Source organism: Brassica rapa, chromosome A09 (genome assembly GCF_000309985.2).
Source record: "Brassica rapa cultivar Chiifu-401-42 chromosome A09, CAAS_Brap_v3.01, whole genome shotgun sequence".
Lineage (NCBI taxonomy): Eukaryota > Viridiplantae > Streptophyta > Magnoliopsida > Brassicales > Brassicaceae > Brassica > Brassica rapa.
In genome coordinates this window covers 28,560,625-28,580,108 of record NC_024803.2, presented here as the reverse complement: position 1 = coordinate 28,580,108, position 19,484 = coordinate 28,560,625, and the positions used below count along the sequence as shown (strand labels likewise).

Here is a 19,484-nt window from a genome sequence, read left to right as displayed (position 1 = left end):
TCTGGATGAGTCGCTCCGGGATGTGGTGCACAGCGACCTCATGCCGTCGCTCCGAGAGGTCGCTCCGGCTGTGCTCGTCCAAAGATCACTCTTTTCACCTCTTTTGAGCTCCAAATAACCTTATGTGGTACTCCAGTACCTAATAGAGACTCATGTATGCAAAATGCAACCTAAACATGTCTGAATCCTAATCTATATGATGAAAATGCTCATGGATGAATGGATAAAACAATGCAAATATGCAAGATATCAACTCCCCCAAACTTGTTCTTTTACTTGTCCACAAGTGAACTTTCTAGAACTCATAGGAAGAGAGGTTGAAGGTGGGAGCACATAGCCAAAAGAAACACAACTAGCACACTCTCTTATTACACTCTAGCTTCTCTAGGCCTATCTTAACTCTTTTTGTTCTTACACTCATCATCAAGCATCCACACATTCAAATCAACCAACTCTCACATTCATTAAGCACAAAACATCAGGTGAATTCTTGCAAATGGTCAGTTGGTCCAAGTCATTTGGTTGGGTAAGGGAAGGCTTTTATTCAAGTGATTCAAGAGGTTCAAAACATATGATCTTTAAGGTGGTTTACTCTCAAAACAAGTAGCCTTGACATTGCACATAATATATCTAAGAAAGGGACCAACTCATGCATACAATGCTCAATCTCCATTGTTCTACCCTTTTCCCAAACATATCATTACACAATCATTCCCAAATGTCAAACCCAACTCACATCTCTCACCAAAAGATCTTAAGAACTTTAACTCTTTCTTTTTGAAATCTACAAGGGATTTTTCTACAACCTCAAAACATTTCTTAGCTCCTAACAACTTTGCTAGCCCCCTTTTCTTTTTTTTTTTTTTTTTTCGATTTCTTTTTTTTTTTTTTTATATATATATTTTTTTTTTTTTAGGTTGGGGGCCAAGACTTTTCAAAACTAGAGCTAGAGGTTCTCTACTTATCCCAGAAAATCAATTCACTTAAGCACAAAGAGTCTATTCTTTTCCTTTTTCATTTCTCCCAAATCATAATCACAACACTCACCCCCCACCTATAGCTAGACAATAGAGTGCCCAATCTAGCAAGAATGAAGATCAAGCATTGTCGTTCCCGATACTCTCAACATTATGCGCATGTAAGACTTTCCGAAGAAGGCCTCACTCATCAAACAATGAAAGCTTAAAAGGAGGGAAAGGTTTTGGGAGTGGTCTACCACTAGAGTTTGTCAAAATAAGATTGGCATAAAGGATGTGACAACTCAAGTGTGTATAGCCATGACTCAGTACACAAGAGACCATGAGCAAGAAGCATTAAGTTCGTTCAGTTCAAATAAGGTTGTAGTTGGCTTCAAAGACTGAGTTTCAGCAATCAACAAGTTTCAGGAAGAGTTTTCAAGGCTCGAAACATACAAGTCTTTTTGAGAGGTGCAAAAGCTACTCAGGTGCAACGTAGTGTTCTTTACAAGGCATTTAAAATCATTGCTCCCAATGCAAGTGAATGCAACCTATATGCTCTAGACTCTCCTAAAAATGCAAATGATGCAAACTAAATGATTGATTTTTTTTTTTATCTATGCAAATAGGTATGCCATGCATGACTCAATGAATCAACATCAAAGCAAACATGATCAAATACTTGGTACCTCCCCCAAACTTGAGTTACACAGTCTCTGTGTCGTCAAGTAGAGAGAGATACCGAAAAGAAGACTAATATGCAAAAATGAAATGGTATATACAAAGGAGTGTGGTGGGTTACCTTCTATAGGGAATGAGTAGAGGGAGATGCTCCCTCCTCGTCGTCCTCAGGTGGTAACTCTTCAAGGTGCTCATCAGCAGGAGTGCCCATCTCTTCAATGTAGAAGGCTTGCCCGAACACAGTTGGTTTCCTCATTTTCCCCTTGATGTCAAAGTGGAGGATGTTCTCTTTACCAAATGGAGATCAATCGTGCCCTCCTTCACATTAACAATAGCTCCTGCTGTAGCTAAGAATGGCCTTCCTAGAATCAATGGATCTTGAGCCTCCTCACCCATCTCAAGCACCACAAAATCTGTAGGTATCTCATACCTTCCAATCTTCACAGGGAGGTCCTCTAAGATGCCCACAGGGTACTTCACTGAACGATCAGCTAACACCAGAGAGAGTCTACACTTCTTGTACTGAGTGAATCCAAGCTTCTTTGCAACAGACAAAGGCATCAAGCTGACACTAGCTCCCAAATCGCAGAGACTTTTCTCAAATACCATAGGTCCAAGAGCACAAGGTAGTGTGAAGCTTCCTGGATCCTCTAATTTCTCTGGAACATCAAGCCTCTGGATGATGGCATTGCACTCATGGGTAAGAATCATCATGCCTTCCATCTCCTTCTTCTTTGCAGCTACAACATCTTTCAGGAAATTGTTGTATTGAGGAATCAACATGAAAGCATCGATGATGGGCATTGCAACCTGAGCTTCACTCATTTGCTTCTCAAACAGAGCCTTGTACTTCTCTAGCAGCTGCTTCTTGAATCTACCAGGGAATGGAAGTTTGGGTTCATAGGTAGGGGGAACAAAAGAACTTTCACTTGCTGGAGTAACAACTTCACCATCCTTTACTGTCTTCTTCTCCTCTCCAACCTTTCCTTTACCTTTGGCTTCCACTATCTTCTCCAAGATCTCGTCATTGATCTTCTCATCAACAATCACCACTTCATCATCTATGTTGATGGCAACCCCCTCACCTAGTTTCTCAGCATCCTTGGTGAGGGTTCTAGGAGGTAACTGCTTACCACTCCTAAGGGTGATAGCTTTGGCCTCCTTGGGATTTTGGTCAGACTTTCCAGGTAGAGATCCTTGCTGGCGATTCTGGTGAGTGTTCATGGAAGCAAATTGATTCTCTAAATTCCTGACTGTAGAAGCAAGGTGTGAGAATTTGTTGTTGAGCTCATTGTAGCTCCCATCAATCTTGGAATGAAGGTTCTTCAACTCATAACCAACTTGCTTCTCACTTCTAGTCTGAGACTCCAAGATTTGCTTCAGTAAGGTATCAGTGCTGCTCTCTTGAGGAGCAGAGGAACCAGACGAGGGGTTTTGCTGAGGCTGATAGCTGCCTTGCTGGTTGTTTCTTGGCGGATAGCCACTCTGTTGGTTGTTTGGGTAGGATTTCTGTTGGTAGTTGTTGTACTGAAAGTTGGGCTCCTTTTTGTACCAGCTACCATTGTTGTTGATGAAACACAACTCCTCTTGACCTTCCAACCCCTCAACCTCATTGACAGCAAGTGGATCTTCCTGCTTGGAGTTACCAACAAACTTCAGCTGCTCTTGGGTGGCTTTTTCAGCAATGAGTAGATCGATCTTGTCTTCCAAAGCTTTGATCTCTTTCCTCGTCTGCTTATCATCTGTTCTACTGCCTCTGTCGTGGTCTCCACTGTAGACTGCATCACTCTTTACCATGTTGTCAACCAGCTCCTCTGCATCCTCCTCAGTTCTCCCCAAGAAGAACCCATTACTAGCTGTATCCAGTCTGGCTCTGTACTTAGGAAGAGCACCACGGTAGAATGTGCTTAGCAAGCTCTCCTTAGAAAAGCCATGGTGTGGGCATTGAGCTTGGTAGCCCTTGAATCTCTCCCAGGCTTCACTGAAGCCTTCCAAGTTCTTCTGTTGAAAGCTGGAAATCTCGTTTCTCAGCTTAGCAGTTCTTGAAGTAGAGAAGAACTTCTCCAAGAATGCTTTCTTGCAGTCATCCCAAGTAGTGATGGAGTCACTGGGTAGAGACTTCTCCCACTGACGTGCCTTATCCCCCAAAGAGAAAGGGAATAGCTTGAGCTTTAAGGCATCTTCGGACACACCATTGGTTTTTGACAACCCACAGTAGCTGTCGAACCTGTCCAAGTGATCAAATGGATCCTCTAGAGCCAAGCCATGATACTTGTTGTTCTCGATCACGTTGAGGAGTCCTGATTTGATCTCAAAGTTGTTGGCTGCCACAGCGGGTGCTCGGATTCCCAATCTATGACCATGAATGTTGGGGCGGTCGTAAGTGCCAATGGGTCGAGCTGCTCGCTGTTGGTTTTGAGGTATGTCTCCCATATCAGTACTCAATCTCTGCAAGTGAGCCTGTTGCTCTTCTTCTCTTCTATTTCTAGCACACTCTCTCTCTAAAGCTCTGATGTCTGCAGCTATTGGAACTAGGTTTGATGGACCCCTGCTCCTCAAGTTCATACACCTGTAGATTAAAGGGAGGTGAAGAAAGAGAATCAGTAACAAAAGAAAATAAAAATGACTTAGTCTCAAGCAAGTGACTAAATCTCAATGTTCAAATCTACTCAGAATTTGGCAACGGCGCCAATTTGATTTTAGGAGTTTTCAAGGCTCCTAAGACAAATGTTGTAGTATAGAAGATTGTCGAACCAGTTCTGAGGGATATCAAAGCACTGAGAATGCAAGTACTCACTTAATCTAAGTGCAACCAATGATTTAGATGGGTTTTAAATTACTACTAAACTAGAAAGCAAATAACAGAATGATACTTTCTTGACTAAGGGAAAAGAGAACTCATGGGCATAGGGATTAGACCTTGGGTGATCAAGTATCGAACTAAGGATGGCAAATGATCAATCAAACTATCAACCTTAAGCCTAGACACAATTCTAAGCAAGCTCTATGTCTAGATGAATGCTCATTTGCTAACATATCTCAAACATCAAATGTCTTTGGTTGAATAATATGAAAGCAATCATTACTAACAAGTCTATTAGCTATCTTAGCATCTTTAACAACAAATGTCTTTGGCAAAGTATACTAAAAGCCTAGGAGAGTTGTCTCAGGCATTTCATCAAACACCTTTTGGGTGGGAAATGTCTATTGATCAACTTTTGAGTGGCCAACTCAGAAGATGCATTATGAATACTCTACTAGCAAGGAACAAGAATGATCTACACTAAAACATCCTAGAACTAACCTAATCACCCTTAATCTCCCTAACCCATGAATTCAAAAGGTGATTACTCACTAATCTCCATGATTCCTCTTAAACCCATATTGGATTTCAGATTAATCATGTAGAGAAACACAGGAAATAGATAAGAACACAGAATTCTCAATAATAAACTGATCAATTCATTCAAAAGATCCCTTTCCAAAGGTTTTTGGTGGTTTTTCTAAGAACAAAGATCATGTGCCTCCTGGTGGCTTACAGAGTAATAAAACATAGGTTTAGAAAATAAAAACGTGCATAATGAAATGACCAAAATGCCCTTGAGAAATCACAAGTTCGAGCAGAAACAAAACACGGAGCGACCTCAGCCCGTCGCTCCGACAAGTCGCTCCAGGCTTCGGGAGCGACCTCGCTGTGTCGCTGCGAGAGGTCGCTCCGGGCTCGTTCTCGCGTCTCCGGGTGATGAAAACGCGAGCGACTTCTCCCTGTCGCTCTGGTATGGTCGCTCTGAGCTTCGGGAGCGACTTCAGCACGTCGCTCTGGAAGGTCGCTCCGAGGTGTAAATGTGTGTCTCCAGACGTGAAAACGCGAGCGACCTTGTGCAGTCGCTCTGGATGAGTCGCTCCGGGATGTGGTGCACAGCGACCTCATGCCGTCGCTCCGAGAGGTCGCTCCGGCTGTGCTCGTCCAAAGATCACTCTTTTCACCTCTTTTGAGCTCCAAATAACCTTATGTGGTACTCCAGTACCTAATAGAGACTCATGTATGCAAAATGCAACCTAAACATGTCTGAATCCTAATCTATATGATGAAAATGCTCATGGATGAATGGATAAAACAATGCAAATATGCAAGATATCACTCGTCGATACGGGAAGCACGGTCAACGTAATCTTCCGCGACACTCTCAATCGGATGAGTATCGAACTCGGAGAGGTAATTCCGACGCCAAAACCACTCACGGGTTTTTCAGGCGAAGTGTCGATGACTCTCGGATCAATCCAATTGCCAGTCATGGCCAAGGAGATCACGAAAATCGTCGAATTCGCGGTAGTCGACCATCCCGCTATCTACAACGTGATCATGGGAACCCCATGGCTCAACGCCATGCAGGCAGTTCCGTCAACTTACCACCTGGGTCTCAAGTTCCCAACGCCGAGCGGAGTCGCGGCCATTTGGGGATGCCAAAAACAGTCGCGACTATGCTTCCTCGCGGAGCATAAGTTAAGGCAAATCACGGCGTCTGCAAACGGCAAACGCGCGAAGATAGATCGATCTTCGGCCAAAAGCGCCCCGCACAAGGACGAAGTAAAATCGTCTGTCAACGCAAACGCATCGGACGTCGAAGCTCGACATAAATCCGAAGCCCACGCGACAACTCAACCGGAACATCCGGAAAATAGCGTCGACCCAGCCACGATCGACACGGTCAAGGCGGACATCGCGACACCAACCGCCGAGTAAGAACACTCGCGGCATGAAACAGAACTACGAGATGGCTTGATCCTCGAAAGGGGTACGTAGGCAGCTTGTCAAAAGACGAGTTCAGCTATCCCCCTCTCTAAAAAGGGGGGGGGGAGTGGGTGCGTATACTCGTATACTCCCACAATCGCCATTATTGTAATCGAGTTTTTAGAAACATAAAAAATTTTTACAATATACACTGTCTTATTATCGAAAACGCTTACGCTTCAGTTTACGCTCGTCTGCGGCCTCATCCGGCCCAAAAATCGTAAAGATTATCACCTTTCAAACACGCATAATCCTCGAAAATAACTGCGAGACGTCGCAAAAAGTTAAAATTCGAGGACAATGCTAAACAAATTGTCCGAACACGACCACCAAAAACCTTACACCCCGTTCGTCGATTGGCCCCGACGAACACGCCAGCCGTCTTAAACAAACGCAATCCGATCACTCTTTTGATCTTTAAAAACGTCCAGCACAAGGACAAAAGCGCGCTACAACAAAAATCCGAAATTTTGGTTTAGCACTTCCAGTTGATTCTGAGAAGATGCTCGATTCGTACCATACAAGTCATATAAGCCGAGAACATATCGCGGACTTTAAACCGGTGCGAGTCAGGAAGAAATCGCAACAGGAAAAACGATAGCCGGCTAGTCACCGCACAAACCTTAACCGAAAGTAAACCTAGGTCTTGCCCTAAACCCAACGCTCTGGTCTCAAACATCTCAAGGCATGATATCTAAAAGATACGAGATCATAAACCATGCCTCTCCGTTCGTATCTCAATGTTCTCGAAAATCGTAAAGACAGATAAATTTTTACGAAAATCACGAACGAACCAACAGATTGAACGTCTAATTAGAACTACATACGAGACGACAACTCGTATTTACTTCAACCCTACTCAGGAAAAACTCGAAACGAAACATTTATCATATAAATAAACCGCGTAAAGCGGCAAGGGATTCAAAGCCACCAACGGCCAGTCCCCGAAATACAAATACGGCCATCTTGGCCTAAACGAAATCCAAATTCAAAGGGCCATATTCGGCCGAAAACAAGGATAACTGATCCATCCCTCATAATCCAAAGTCGAAGTCCCCGGACAACGAAGCACCAAACGCATCCGCAGGACGATCCACTTCCTCACCACCGTCGTGAAAATCGATCGGGACCTCCTCGGTATCAGGAGAAACCGGGATGGAATCCCAGAACCCTTGAATCCTCTCGTCGATCGGAGGGATAAGCGCCTCAGCGTGGGCACGGTCACTCATCCCACTCTTCATCAAGCTCATTTCCTCTTCAAACACATAGTCGTCGGCTTGCGTCCTCCAAAGACTTCCGACCGAACCACGGCATTCACGAAAGTCGCCCACCGAGGTAAAGGCATTCTTAAGGTTCCCGTACTCAACCTGGAACTGAGATGCGCGAGTCTTCATCACCTCGACGATCTCTCTTTTGCCTTTCCTCTCCGCTCTGCGAACAGCCCGCGCATGATCACGAGTAAGATGTGCCTCTCGCTCCAGCATCTCGCCTTGCACGCGGGCGAGATCCCGCTCCGCTTTCTCCGCCTTGAAGCGGTAGACCATGGCTTCTCTATGACCCGCCTCGATGGCCGAGCCCAGCAAGCTCAGGCCCTGCAAAATCAATGGGCGTGTTACAAATCCATACATAGGATAATCACTAAAAAATTCCCAAAAAAAAACTAACCCCATTGATGATGCGAGATCCTTCCGCAACGACTCTCGGCCTCGCCGATTCTTTCGTAGGAGGAGGAGCATCGAAACCCGATGGCAGCCCAGCAAAGAAATCATCGAAGTCCGGAATGGGGGCCTCGCTCGAACCGCTTCCGTCGCCGTAAGCAAGGTTCGGATCCCATCCTGGAAGCATAGAGTCATCCATCGAAAACTCTATGTCGCCAAGATCGACATCTTTTCCCTTCCAAGAGCTCGACTCCGGCGCAGCTGTCGGAGCTTCAACGGGACTCTGGTCGTCGGGTTCGGAGTCGCTTCCCGTATCCACGTCCAAAGCTGGACCAGGTTGCACAAATTTCAGTGCCTTCCGAACCCTTCTCGGCGTGAAAGAAGTCCAGAAGAAGGGACCATTCCTGAGAAGATCCCTCACCGCGATAATGTCCTCAGGGAACGGAGCAAGAGGATTGATGAAGGGACGATTGTTCGGCAACCTCCGGAACAGTGGAATGCAACTCTCTTCGACGGACGCAGCGTCCAAACGAACAAAGAAAAAGAACTTCTTCCACGAGTTGAAGTTCGAAATGAACTTCTTAACCACCGACATAAATTTCCGAGGGACAAACCTATGCTTATCCGTATCCTTGACAAGTTGAAGCCTCAAAAGCGCTTCATAATGATCGACGGAAAGGGAAAGGCCATGCTCATAGCTTAGGATCAAGATCCCAATAAGGTGCTGAATGGCAAGGGGTGTCAACTGACTTATCGCGACTTCGAAGCGGTCCAACACTCGGACGAGAATTTCGGGTATGGGGAACCAGAGGCGACAACGCACTATGAACGCCTCATAACAAGTAAAGTAACCCTCCGGGGGGTTGTTAGCACATTCCCCGCGGCAGGGAACCCGGAACTCCACAACATCCGGGATGCGGTAGAACGACCGCATCGTCGCGAGAAACTCGTCAGTAGTCCTGCTTGCGTCCTTTCCCTCGACTCCACGATGGACCAGGACCGGGAATGGCTTCTCCTTGGGAGGGATCAACGAGCCGTAATGAGCAACCCACCATGCCTCGTTCTCGGCAGGATGCACCGAGTGAGGCACGAACTCCATCTTCGGAACGACGAGCTCTTCGTAAGGACTCGCGGACGAAGACCCTTTTTTCGCAATCTTTTTCTTGCTCGACATCTTTACACTTCTCTTAAGAGAATAGAGGAAAAGGGTGGAGAGAAAGATAGAAAGTTTTTTTTTTGAAAGATCTTAGAGAAAAACAAGAAAGTGAAAAAATTATGGAACAAGTTACCTCTCTTCTTATAAGACATGAGGATTTACTATTCAAGCTCGGACTTTCGCATATTAATTCCATCCATCACGCCTAACTTGCCAAACATGCCTAACCGCACGCTAGGATCCCCCCATGCATGATCCTAACGGGCTGGGGGGCTAACTGTTGGGGTCAAAAACGGTTACGACGGAATTACCACCCGAAAATCCTCAGAGATCGTATTTCCGAAAGAGTTAGTAAAAGAAGGGATGTAATTTTCGTAAAAATAACCTATACGAGGTTATTTCTACGAAGAAGTATTCTTTGGGATTCAAACCGAACGATCGTCCCGCTCGGTCGCTACGTAGCAACCGAGCTCGGGCCAAAGCTCGGTCGCTACGTAGCGACCGAGCGATCGTCCCGCTCGGTCGCTACGTAGCGACCGAGCGATCGTCCCGCTCGGTCGCTACGTAGCGACCGAGCTCAGCCAAGCTCGGTCGCTACGTAGCGACCGAGCTCAGCCAAGCTCAGTCGCTACGTAGCGACCGAGCGATCGTCCCGCTCGGTCGCTACGTAGCGACCGAGCTCAGCCAAGCTCGGTCGCTACGTAGCGACCGAGCGATCGTCCCGCTCGGTCGCTACGTAGCGACCGAGCTCGAGCCAAAGCTCGGTCGCTACGTAGCGACCGAGCGATCGTCCCGCTCGGTCGCTACGTAGCGACCGAGCTCAGCCAAGCTCGGTCGCTACGTAGCGACCGAGCGATCGTCCCGCTCGGTCGCTACGTAGCGACCGAGCTCAGCCAAGCTCGGTCGCTACGTAGCGACCGAGCTCGAGCCAAAGCTCGGTCGCTACGTAGCGACCGAGCGATCGTCCCGCTCGGTCGCTACGTAGCGACCGAGCTCAAGCCGAAGCTCGGTCGCTACGTAGCGACCGAGCACTCGTTTCGCTCGGTCGCTACGTAGCGATCGGGCTCGAGCCAAAGTTCGGTCGCTATGTAGCGATTGAACCTTTCCGAACATCGATACGACACCAGTCCTTGCATTCTCGTCAAACCTTCGAATGCTATCTCCCGAAGACCGTAGCAAGCTCAGTCCATGTTTCCCGTTATTCTAATTCATCGATCAAACTTCGCGGATTAGAAACCGCGGAAAACTCGTAGTAAACGTGTCGAGTCGGAAGACGGCCCAAAGGGACCTAAAACACGACTCGAGGCCCATCCTACGATTTTTCTAACCAAAGCCCGTGAACCACAGCATGGTTCGCGCTTGGCCCACGAGGAAGGATAAATGTCAAGTTTCCGCGGATAAATACGGAAGTTTTGAAGATAATTGTGAAGATCGGGAAAAATGGAATATCTCCATTTTTATATGACGGCTTAAGGGCAGAAGAGTAAAAGCGTAAACCGACCTTGGAGCTAGTATATAAGGAGTCCTAGGCGAGGAGCAGAGGAGGAACTTTTTCAGAGAAACTTAGCACTTAGAGCGATTTAGGCAACTTTCCGTTTTTGTTATTTCGAGCTGCGACTCAATTAGGTTTAGCCGTCTTAGGGTTGCTAGAACTAGGAATCTCGCCGACAGCTCTCGAGCCCAGGCTTATACTTTGTTGTAACGCTCATACGCAGATTCGGAATAAGATCTACTTTGCTCTCTTTTCGATTTCTTATTTTTATCGTTGTTATTCTCGTGTTCTGATTGCTTGACGTGTGGTAATTAACAGATATCCGGGTCCTCTGGGAAATTAGGGTTTTCCTAGTTTCCTTATTTAAACGGAAATCGACAGTGTGAATTTCGGTTCCCACAGAAGACTTCCAGAAGACTTCGTTATATGTGTTCTCCATCAAGAAGACTTCCTAGAAGTCTTCTAACTTTCATTTATTAAGAAAAAAAAAAACAGAAAATCCCAGAGAAGACTTCCCGAAGACTTCCCGAAGTCTTCTGAAAGTTTTCCTGAAATCTTCTCAATGTCGCAAGAAGTCTGCGTGGGTTACTTTTGCAATTAAAAAAATAATAGTGAAACATTTAATATTAATGAGAAGACTTCTTTAGAAATTTTTCTCAAATTTTATTTCGGGTTTTGGTCAAACCTTTGGTTACGAGAAATAACTTCTATAGAAGTCTTCCGTCAGAAGATATCTAGAGAAGTCTTCTCTGAAAAAGCTAAATATAGTCAATTGCAAAAGTATTCTAGGTAGACTTCTTACGGCATTGAGAAGACTTTCAGAAGAGTCTTACCCTAGAAGACTTCCCAAGAACTAACTTCTCTATAAAAAATCAAGTTTCTGACAAACTTTAGTCAATTACAAAACTAACTTGTTTATCAGAGAAGACTTCTCTGGCGTTTTCGAGAATTTTTAAAATTCAAAATTAAGCCAATATTTACAAATGAAGACTTCTAAAGATGTTTTCTGTAGAGTAGACTTCTTAAAAAGTCTTCATTCGTAAATTTGCAATTGCAAAAATGACCTAAATAGAAGATTTCTTAAGATGACTTTTAAATATTTTCTTATTAATTCATGTGTATTAGTCAATATTGGAGCTCTTGGATGAAATTCATAACTTATTTGGTGATAATTATGAGACTTCAAATATTTATGTTTACTAATGTTTTTAGCTAATCCGAGAAGACTTCTTAAGAAGTCTTCTCTAGAAAACTTCTGGAGAAGTCTTCTACGTTAGATTTTCAAGAGTGTTAAGTAACTTCAAGGTATGTTTTTAACTTTCAAAAGTGTTAAGTATGTAACTTCAATAATATCAAGTCATGTGGTTTAATGTGTCTTTTTAGATTATAAAGTATAATTTTTTAACTTACATGAGATTTAAAATTTCAACTTTCACTTAAAATTCAAGTTTGATCTTTTGTGAATTTGACTAAGTTTTCTTGTGAAGTCTTCTCTCTTAGTTTTAATAAATTTGACTAAGTTTTTGTGTTGTTGTGTTTTGTTATGAGTGGGTAGAATGGTTAAAAACATTTCTTGGTATGTTGTATCAATAACTTCAATAATGTCAAGTACTTTGGGAAAAACATGAACATACATACCAAATTCTTTTGATTAATATCTCTTCAAGTTCACAAAAGAATTCACAACTAAAATAGTACACATACAAATCATAAATCAGACCATAAACAAAACTATTACACATGAAGCTAGATATCATTCTTCAATATAGATAAGCTTGGACTCTACTTGACATCATTCCTTTGTACCACTTTGGGCAGAAGACTTCGGAAGACTTTCCGAAGACTTCGTGGGAAGTCTTCTAGCATAAAATACATTAGAAGACTTCCTAAGAAGTCTTCCAAGAGTCTTCTGAGAGTCTTCCAAGAATCTTCCGAGAGTCTTCCAAGAGTCTTCTGAGAGGTCTTCCAAAGTCTGACTCAGATCTTAAAAAAATCTTCATATTCAAAAGCATTCAAATGGCTTCAAAACAAAAAAAACTTCAAAAACAAATTCTTTATGCTTAAATAATAAACAAAAAATCAAATTAGGTTGAATTTATAACTTTTTAGAATATAATATATAAACACACACAAAATACAAATCCAAAATTTGTACCACATTGGGCAGAAGACTTCTTGAGAAGACTTCGGAAGACTTCTAGCATAAAATGCATTAGAAGACTTGCCTAAAGTATTCCGAGAAGTCTTCCAAGAGTCTTCTGAGAAGTCTTTCAAAATATCTCTTAGATCTGAAAAACCTGCAAACTCAAAAACATTTAAATGACTTCAAAACTGAGAAAAACTTCAAAAATATATTTTCATGCTTAAATAATAATCAAAACAGTCACATTAAGTTGAATCTATAGCATTTTAGAATCTAATATATATAACACACATATCCAAAATTTACAGATTTATCTTTGAATGAGTGAAAGATGAGAACCGTGTAATAAAAAATCTGCAAAAAGAAGATAAATTAGTTAGAAGACATAAGAAAAAAATGAGAAATAGATTTAAAGTTTGGTGTTTTGATATTAAAGAGATTAGAGAGAGGTTGGATAGTTTTAGAGTTAGAAACATTACATTTTTGTTGCAGCCATTTGAGAGGAAGAAAGAGAATGTGTAAATTTTCTTTATATAAGTAGATTAAATAATTTTGATACAGAAGACTTCCCTAAAATCAAATATATGAGAAGACTTGTGGAAGACTTCGCTTTAGGCGGGAAACCAAAATTCTACTAAAATTTAGGCATAAATATGTCAGAAGACTTCTGGAAGTCTTCCTGGGAAGTCTTCTAGAAGTTTTCCAAACCATAACATAATATAATAACTAACTAAATAGCAAAAAAAAAACAATTCATTTAACTTAAAATCAACTTATAAAGCGTTTAATATACACAAAAATAAACACATGTAGGTCATTTTTTTTTAAAAAAAAGTTAAAATTCTAAAATCAAACCCTAAATACAAACAATACTATAACATATGTTACAAAACCCTAATCCAAAGTCTTCTCGGAGTCAAACCCTATAATCAAATAACTAAGCAACAACATTTCCTTAAACTTAAAAGAAACTTAGAAAGAGTTTAAATCAAGTAATTAGATAGTCACAAAACACATATATGTCAAACTAAAAAAAAAATCAAAATCTAACCCTAAAAACACCAACAATACTATAACATATATTACCAAATCCTAAACCGAAAGCTATCATGACTCAGTTTACATCCATTCATCTATGTTAAAAATAATTCAGTTTTAGCAAAACTAAATTTTCATCACTTAGAAATGTTTATTAATACATGATTTTGATTTTTTCTCTTTCAAAATATTATTTATAAAATTTATTATTACTTTTAAGATCTAATACATGAAAAGACTTCTGGAAGACTTCGATTTAGGCGGGAAACCTAAATTCTACTAAAATTTAGGTGAGATATGTCAGAAGACTTCCCGGGAAGTCTTCTGTGAGTCTTCCAGACCCTATAATCAAATAACTAAATAAAAAAAAAACACTTTCTTAAACTTTTAAGATACTTAGAAATTGTTTAAATCAAGTTATTAGATAGTCACTAAACACATATAAGTTAAATTTATATATATATATAAAAAAGATAAAATTTAAAAATCTAACCCTAAATATACCAACAATATTATAACATATGTTATCAAACCCTAAACCAAGAACTATCATGAGTTAATCTACTTTCACTCAATTATGTTGAAAATAATTCAATTTTAGTAAAAATAAATATACATCATTTAAAAATATTTTATTATTACATGATTTCAATTTTTTCCCATAAAAGTACTTTTTATAAAAAAAATTGAATTAGTTTTAAGATCTACCGAACAAGAAGACTTACAATGGTGACTAGCAATTTACCAATGATTGAAATTTCACTAAAGAGAGATCCTAGACCAAACACACCACCTTGTGTGGAATCCAGCAATGGCAGAATATAAATGTATGTCAGACAAAAAAACTATCTATGGTGTAAACTAGGAAGACAAAAAGATTAAAAAAAAATTACATTACCTTCAAATACATTTCATTCTTTTTCTCAAGAGTTAGCTCTTCGGTTGTTAGGATATCGTCTTCAAACATATGATCAGATTCACCCCCTGATGATCGGTTCATCCCCTGGCATTAGTCGGAAAGTATTTCAATCTTGGGTCAGGCAGTGTGATAGCCAGTCTTCTCTGTAGCACTAAGTGTGTTCTTTCCGAAGCCGACCGGATCAGCCGATAGGATTTTTCGAAAAAAAAACATATGATCATCTACATTTTTTTCAAATCTTTCACTAATAAGCCTTGCCCTTTCATCTATTAATGATCCATCTGATTTCTTGTGTGTCTTACGAAGCACATCAATGTAAGATGCATCTCTATCCTTTTCTTTTTACAAAATAGAAATGTTAGAAAATAATATTTAAAGTAGTACGATGAAAACAATATATCTTACCAAAATACCTGCAACCCTAGCATATGAACGTGAGCCAGTTCGGTGCTTATGAGGTCCCAGCACGAACTCAGTGCTTATGAGGTCCCAGCACCGAGCGGTATGCCCACTTCCGTCTCTTTGAAGTGTGACAGAGCACAATGCTTACGTGAAGATGACAGTTGCTTCTTGACTCCAATATCTACATTTACTTCTGCTGCTCCCTTTTTTCTTTTAATAGGGTATATGGAAATCAACGATGAGTTCGCTGCGATGGATACAAATTATATAGGTTCTATATTTCATTTTAAATCAATTTTTACTATTTGTATTTAGTGAATATACATACATTCTAGTGACTTTAACCATTCTTCGATTTTATTATAGATAGGAAATCATTGATCCATCATAAAGCCTAAAGAATAAACATCCATTGCCGAATCAAAATTCAACATATATTTAAGGAAATTAAATCATTTGAATAGAATCACAACCACAAAGCTCCAACATCCTTAAGAATTGGAACCAACTCACCGGAGATATGAGTGGCCATAACCCTATCTAGCCCTCCAAACAACCTTCCTCCTATATAAACCGCCGGTAATTTCACCCTTTCTCTGCCGCCTTCAACGCCAATTCTCTCTAGCTCACTCATAACTTCCTCTTCCTTCTCCTGATCATCGATCTCAAGAACCGCTGGGTTTACTCCAAGTCCAAGAAGCAGGCTCTTGATAACGTGGCACATACAACATCCTCTCCGTCCAATCACGATCAGCGCGTTCTCCTCCACCAACGTACGAACATTCTCGCCGGTTTTCTCAGTTTTAAGTGGCAACGGTCGAGGAGATTCAGCGGCAGGGATCATATTATAATGCCTTGTACAAGAAATCGTTCCTTGCATTGTTCAAAAATGATTTAAAGATGTTAATGAGGAAGGGGAACGTTTTGTCGTATATATATATATTAATATATATACGAAGGAGAGTGTATGGAGGTAAGTTTAGCGTCAACGATGGTTACGCGAGGATGTGCGTCATAGCAAACGCTGCATGATGCTGTTTTACGTCACCGGATAAGAGTGGACTTAGTCATAGGACCGTGTCTTATTACCGTGTCGCATGATTCATGCTGACTTTTTACATCCCACTCTACTATTCTAATAAAAAGCAGCACGTTTTTTTTTATATTCTTTTGTTTCCTGTCTACGTGTTGGGTATGACAACACACATAGATTTTGTATCAGTACATAAATGGGAAATTACTATTTTCTTTATAATTGTTTTGTCCTTGTTAGACGGTGATATATAATAGGTTGATTACTCGAAATACTGGCATGTGACCACGTAGTAGTAGTGGATGCTTACCGACCAAATCACGTGACTATTTAAAAATTTGGTAACTTTTTTGGTTTTAATTTGGAAGTTTTAAAGTCAGGCTTATTACCTTTCTCAACAAGAATCAAACTCGTGTCCTTTAAGAAAGCTACATTTACCACTAGTCCAACCCGTATCGGTAGTCTAATAGTACTATTGTGTATACAGAATAATAATTACAGGATTTCAGTAGGGTTCCTAGCTCAAAAAAAAAAGAAATTTGGTTATATATTTCGATGCGAATTTTGGATTACAGATCTACGAAGCAAAACAAATATTAATGTGCAAATTCACAGTAAAAAAAGCAAATCATAAATACTAATATTGTAAGTATTATCCGTTATAAGAATATATACACATATATTTAAAATTATATATACAAATTATATTAATGTTATATTTTATGTAAGCTTTACAATATTTTTATTTAATAAATTTATTAAATTTAGATATTAAAGTTTTGAAAGTAAATAACATTTTTTGTAATAAAATATTTTTTTTTTAATTTTAATTTTAATTTATGTTTTATTTTTTATTTTTTGTACGGATCGAATCAAATCAAAATTTTAAAATCTCCAGCCAGATATACGAACACCGAATATCTGAATAGATATAGATTGAATCGAATTGAATAATTGATTATTCAGACCAAATATATCAGATCGCGAAAATCTCCAAAACTTGAATATTTGATTCGTGTCATTTAATAGAGAGTAGAGAAATATGTAGTTAAACAGTTTTCACTTACGTTATTTATTTTGCTATATGATTCTGAACTAAAATCAAGTTTAAGATTCCCTTTGAATTTAAACATTGAACTTCCTAAGTCAAAAATACGTAAAGTCTAAGACTGAAACGATCTGAATGGTCGAATTTCCAAACAAAATTTGAGCACTTGGTATTATTTTGGCAAGTGAATTTTAATGTTAATATCATGTTCCTAATTTTTGTTCAAAAAGTAATATTAACAAGAACTTTGTATATCATATATTTTGTTAATGTATCGTGTTATATATACATTTATTAAATTTGTTTTGGAGCAGTTATGTAACTATACAAAAAGATTGGATGTATATATATATTAATATACTATGTTGAATCAAATTTATATTGACATTTCTTTCATATTTAATTGTATGATTGAAATGTATTATTAGTATATTATGCGTTTTGGTTAAATTAAAAATGAATTACAACTATTCTAAAAATTCAATTGGACAGTATATAAATTGACCCGCTTATTTTAACTAAAATCATGGGAATAAAGTTAATTTTATATTCAAAATATGAAGCTGATATTGCTGGAATATTCCTTTTTATTAAAAAAATAATGATAATATTTTTAAAAGTTTATAATAAGGAAGGTTAAAACATAAGTGAATCACGTCTAATATATTATATATATGCAACATATTTTATTGGTAAGTTATAGTAATAAGCATTAATTTTGTTTATATATGGTAATATATACGTATTATAAGACCAAAACGTGGAAGCTAATTTTTAAATTGTTTTTCATAGTTTATGTTGTTTCAATAGTTTGTTAATATTTGTTTCAATAGTTTGTTAATATAGGTGTATTTTAAAGTTGATTTAATTACATTTAAATCAAATTTATTTAAGGAAAACACATTAATCTAACTAAAAAGAACAATCATTAAAATAGGAAATTCAATTTAATTCTTAGTGGCACGAAAGTATAAATAACTTTAAAAGCTAAGGAGTATTTTTAATAGATACTTCTCTTTTAATAATATAGATTGCAGAGCATTCCACATAGGTGAGGAGCCTATTAGCACACAAGAAAATGAAAAATAAGAAAGATCTCAGAACCATCTTCAATCGATGGACGGTGGAAAAAAAGTCGATATAAGTTAGCACCAGATACCATCACCAAACAACGATCGATGTGATACTGGTCTAGTAACAAATAATTTTAAAATTTTAAATAATTTGAGTTAAAGATATCTTAGTATATTTTATCATGTAATCAAGTGGATACAGTTCCATTATTATGATCCATTTAAATATTTAGAAAGAAATCTATTTGTAAATTACAATTCTATTTAGAAATTAGTCTAGACTCTTTTATTAGTTCGGGGTATAACAAGTTAACACCAAGGCATCACCTTAGTGCACTATTGTTGTAATGGTATACTAGATTTTGACCCGCGTTTAAAAGTGCAGGTTATTTTTTGGTTGATAAAAATATTTGATATGAATTAGTATTTTTGTCTTTTGTTCATTATTATGTTACAAAGTCATATTATATCAAAAATAATTTTTTTTAATTTGGTTATTTAATGTAATTATATTTTCAATTGCTTTTATTAACTATTTTTTTTTTTAAAAATTATGGTGTGATCAAATTCAGCATGCCTATTATTTTAAAATTAGATAAGAAAATTTTTTTATATCAAGTTCGGACCTGCGGTCAAACCGGTAAACAATGACTTGTACATAAGCTGGTTGGGATTTAATGAAAACTCTTTAATTTAAAGCATGTGAACTTCAAAAACTCGCAATCAAGTGTGACCCGCGCTTATAAACAAAAAAAACTTGTTAATTTAAGCTGGTAAACCAATTTTTGAATTGCATATAGTGAAACTAACAATAAACTCAATAATAGTCTTATTTAAATACTATCATCAATTTTCATTAAACATAACTAGAGTCGGTATCCGCGCTTCGCGCGGATTATATGTTTAATAAAAGTCCAGTTCAATTAAAATTGGGAGTTTTGAAGTTTCTGAAAGGGTAAGTTATATTTTGTTTATTTTATAATGCGAAGACGTTGGAAGCGGTGATCATTTTTTTTAAAAAAACAACAGTAAGTTTGAATAATAAATTGTTTTAAGGAATTCAATATTCGTAAGAGAAAATAGTATTTGAGTG

At 39.0% G+C, this 19,484-nt stretch overlaps 1 protein-coding gene and 1 non-coding gene across 2 annotated transcripts; one reads left to right on the top strand and one right to left on the bottom strand.

The window, feature by feature from the left end:
* Positions 1 to 3,564: 3,564 nt before the first annotated feature.
* Positions 3,565 to 3,671, top strand: LOC117128624. The gene has a single exon (XR_004452018.1). It is a non-coding gene; the product is annotated as a small nucleolar RNA R71 (small nucleolar RNA).
* Positions 3,672 to 12,314: 8,643 nt separating this feature from the next.
* On the bottom strand, positions 12,315 to 16,948 carry LOC103838948 (glutaredoxin-C9). The gene has a single exon (XM_033278967.1). It carries the CDS (start codon positions 16,115 to 16,117, stop codon positions 15,704 to 15,706), a length of 414 nt encoding a protein of 137 aa, XP_033134858.1. The 5' UTR covers positions 16,118 to 16,948; the 3' UTR covers positions 12,315 to 15,703.
* Between the last annotated feature and the right edge of the window lie 2,536 nt (positions 16,949 to 19,484).

Bases quoted from the DNA above. Each gene is read 5' to 3' on its own strand.
- LOC103838948 (XM_033278967.1), bottom strand. From the start codon at position 16,117: ATGCAAGGAACGATTTCTTGTACAAGGCATTATAATATGATCCCTGCC.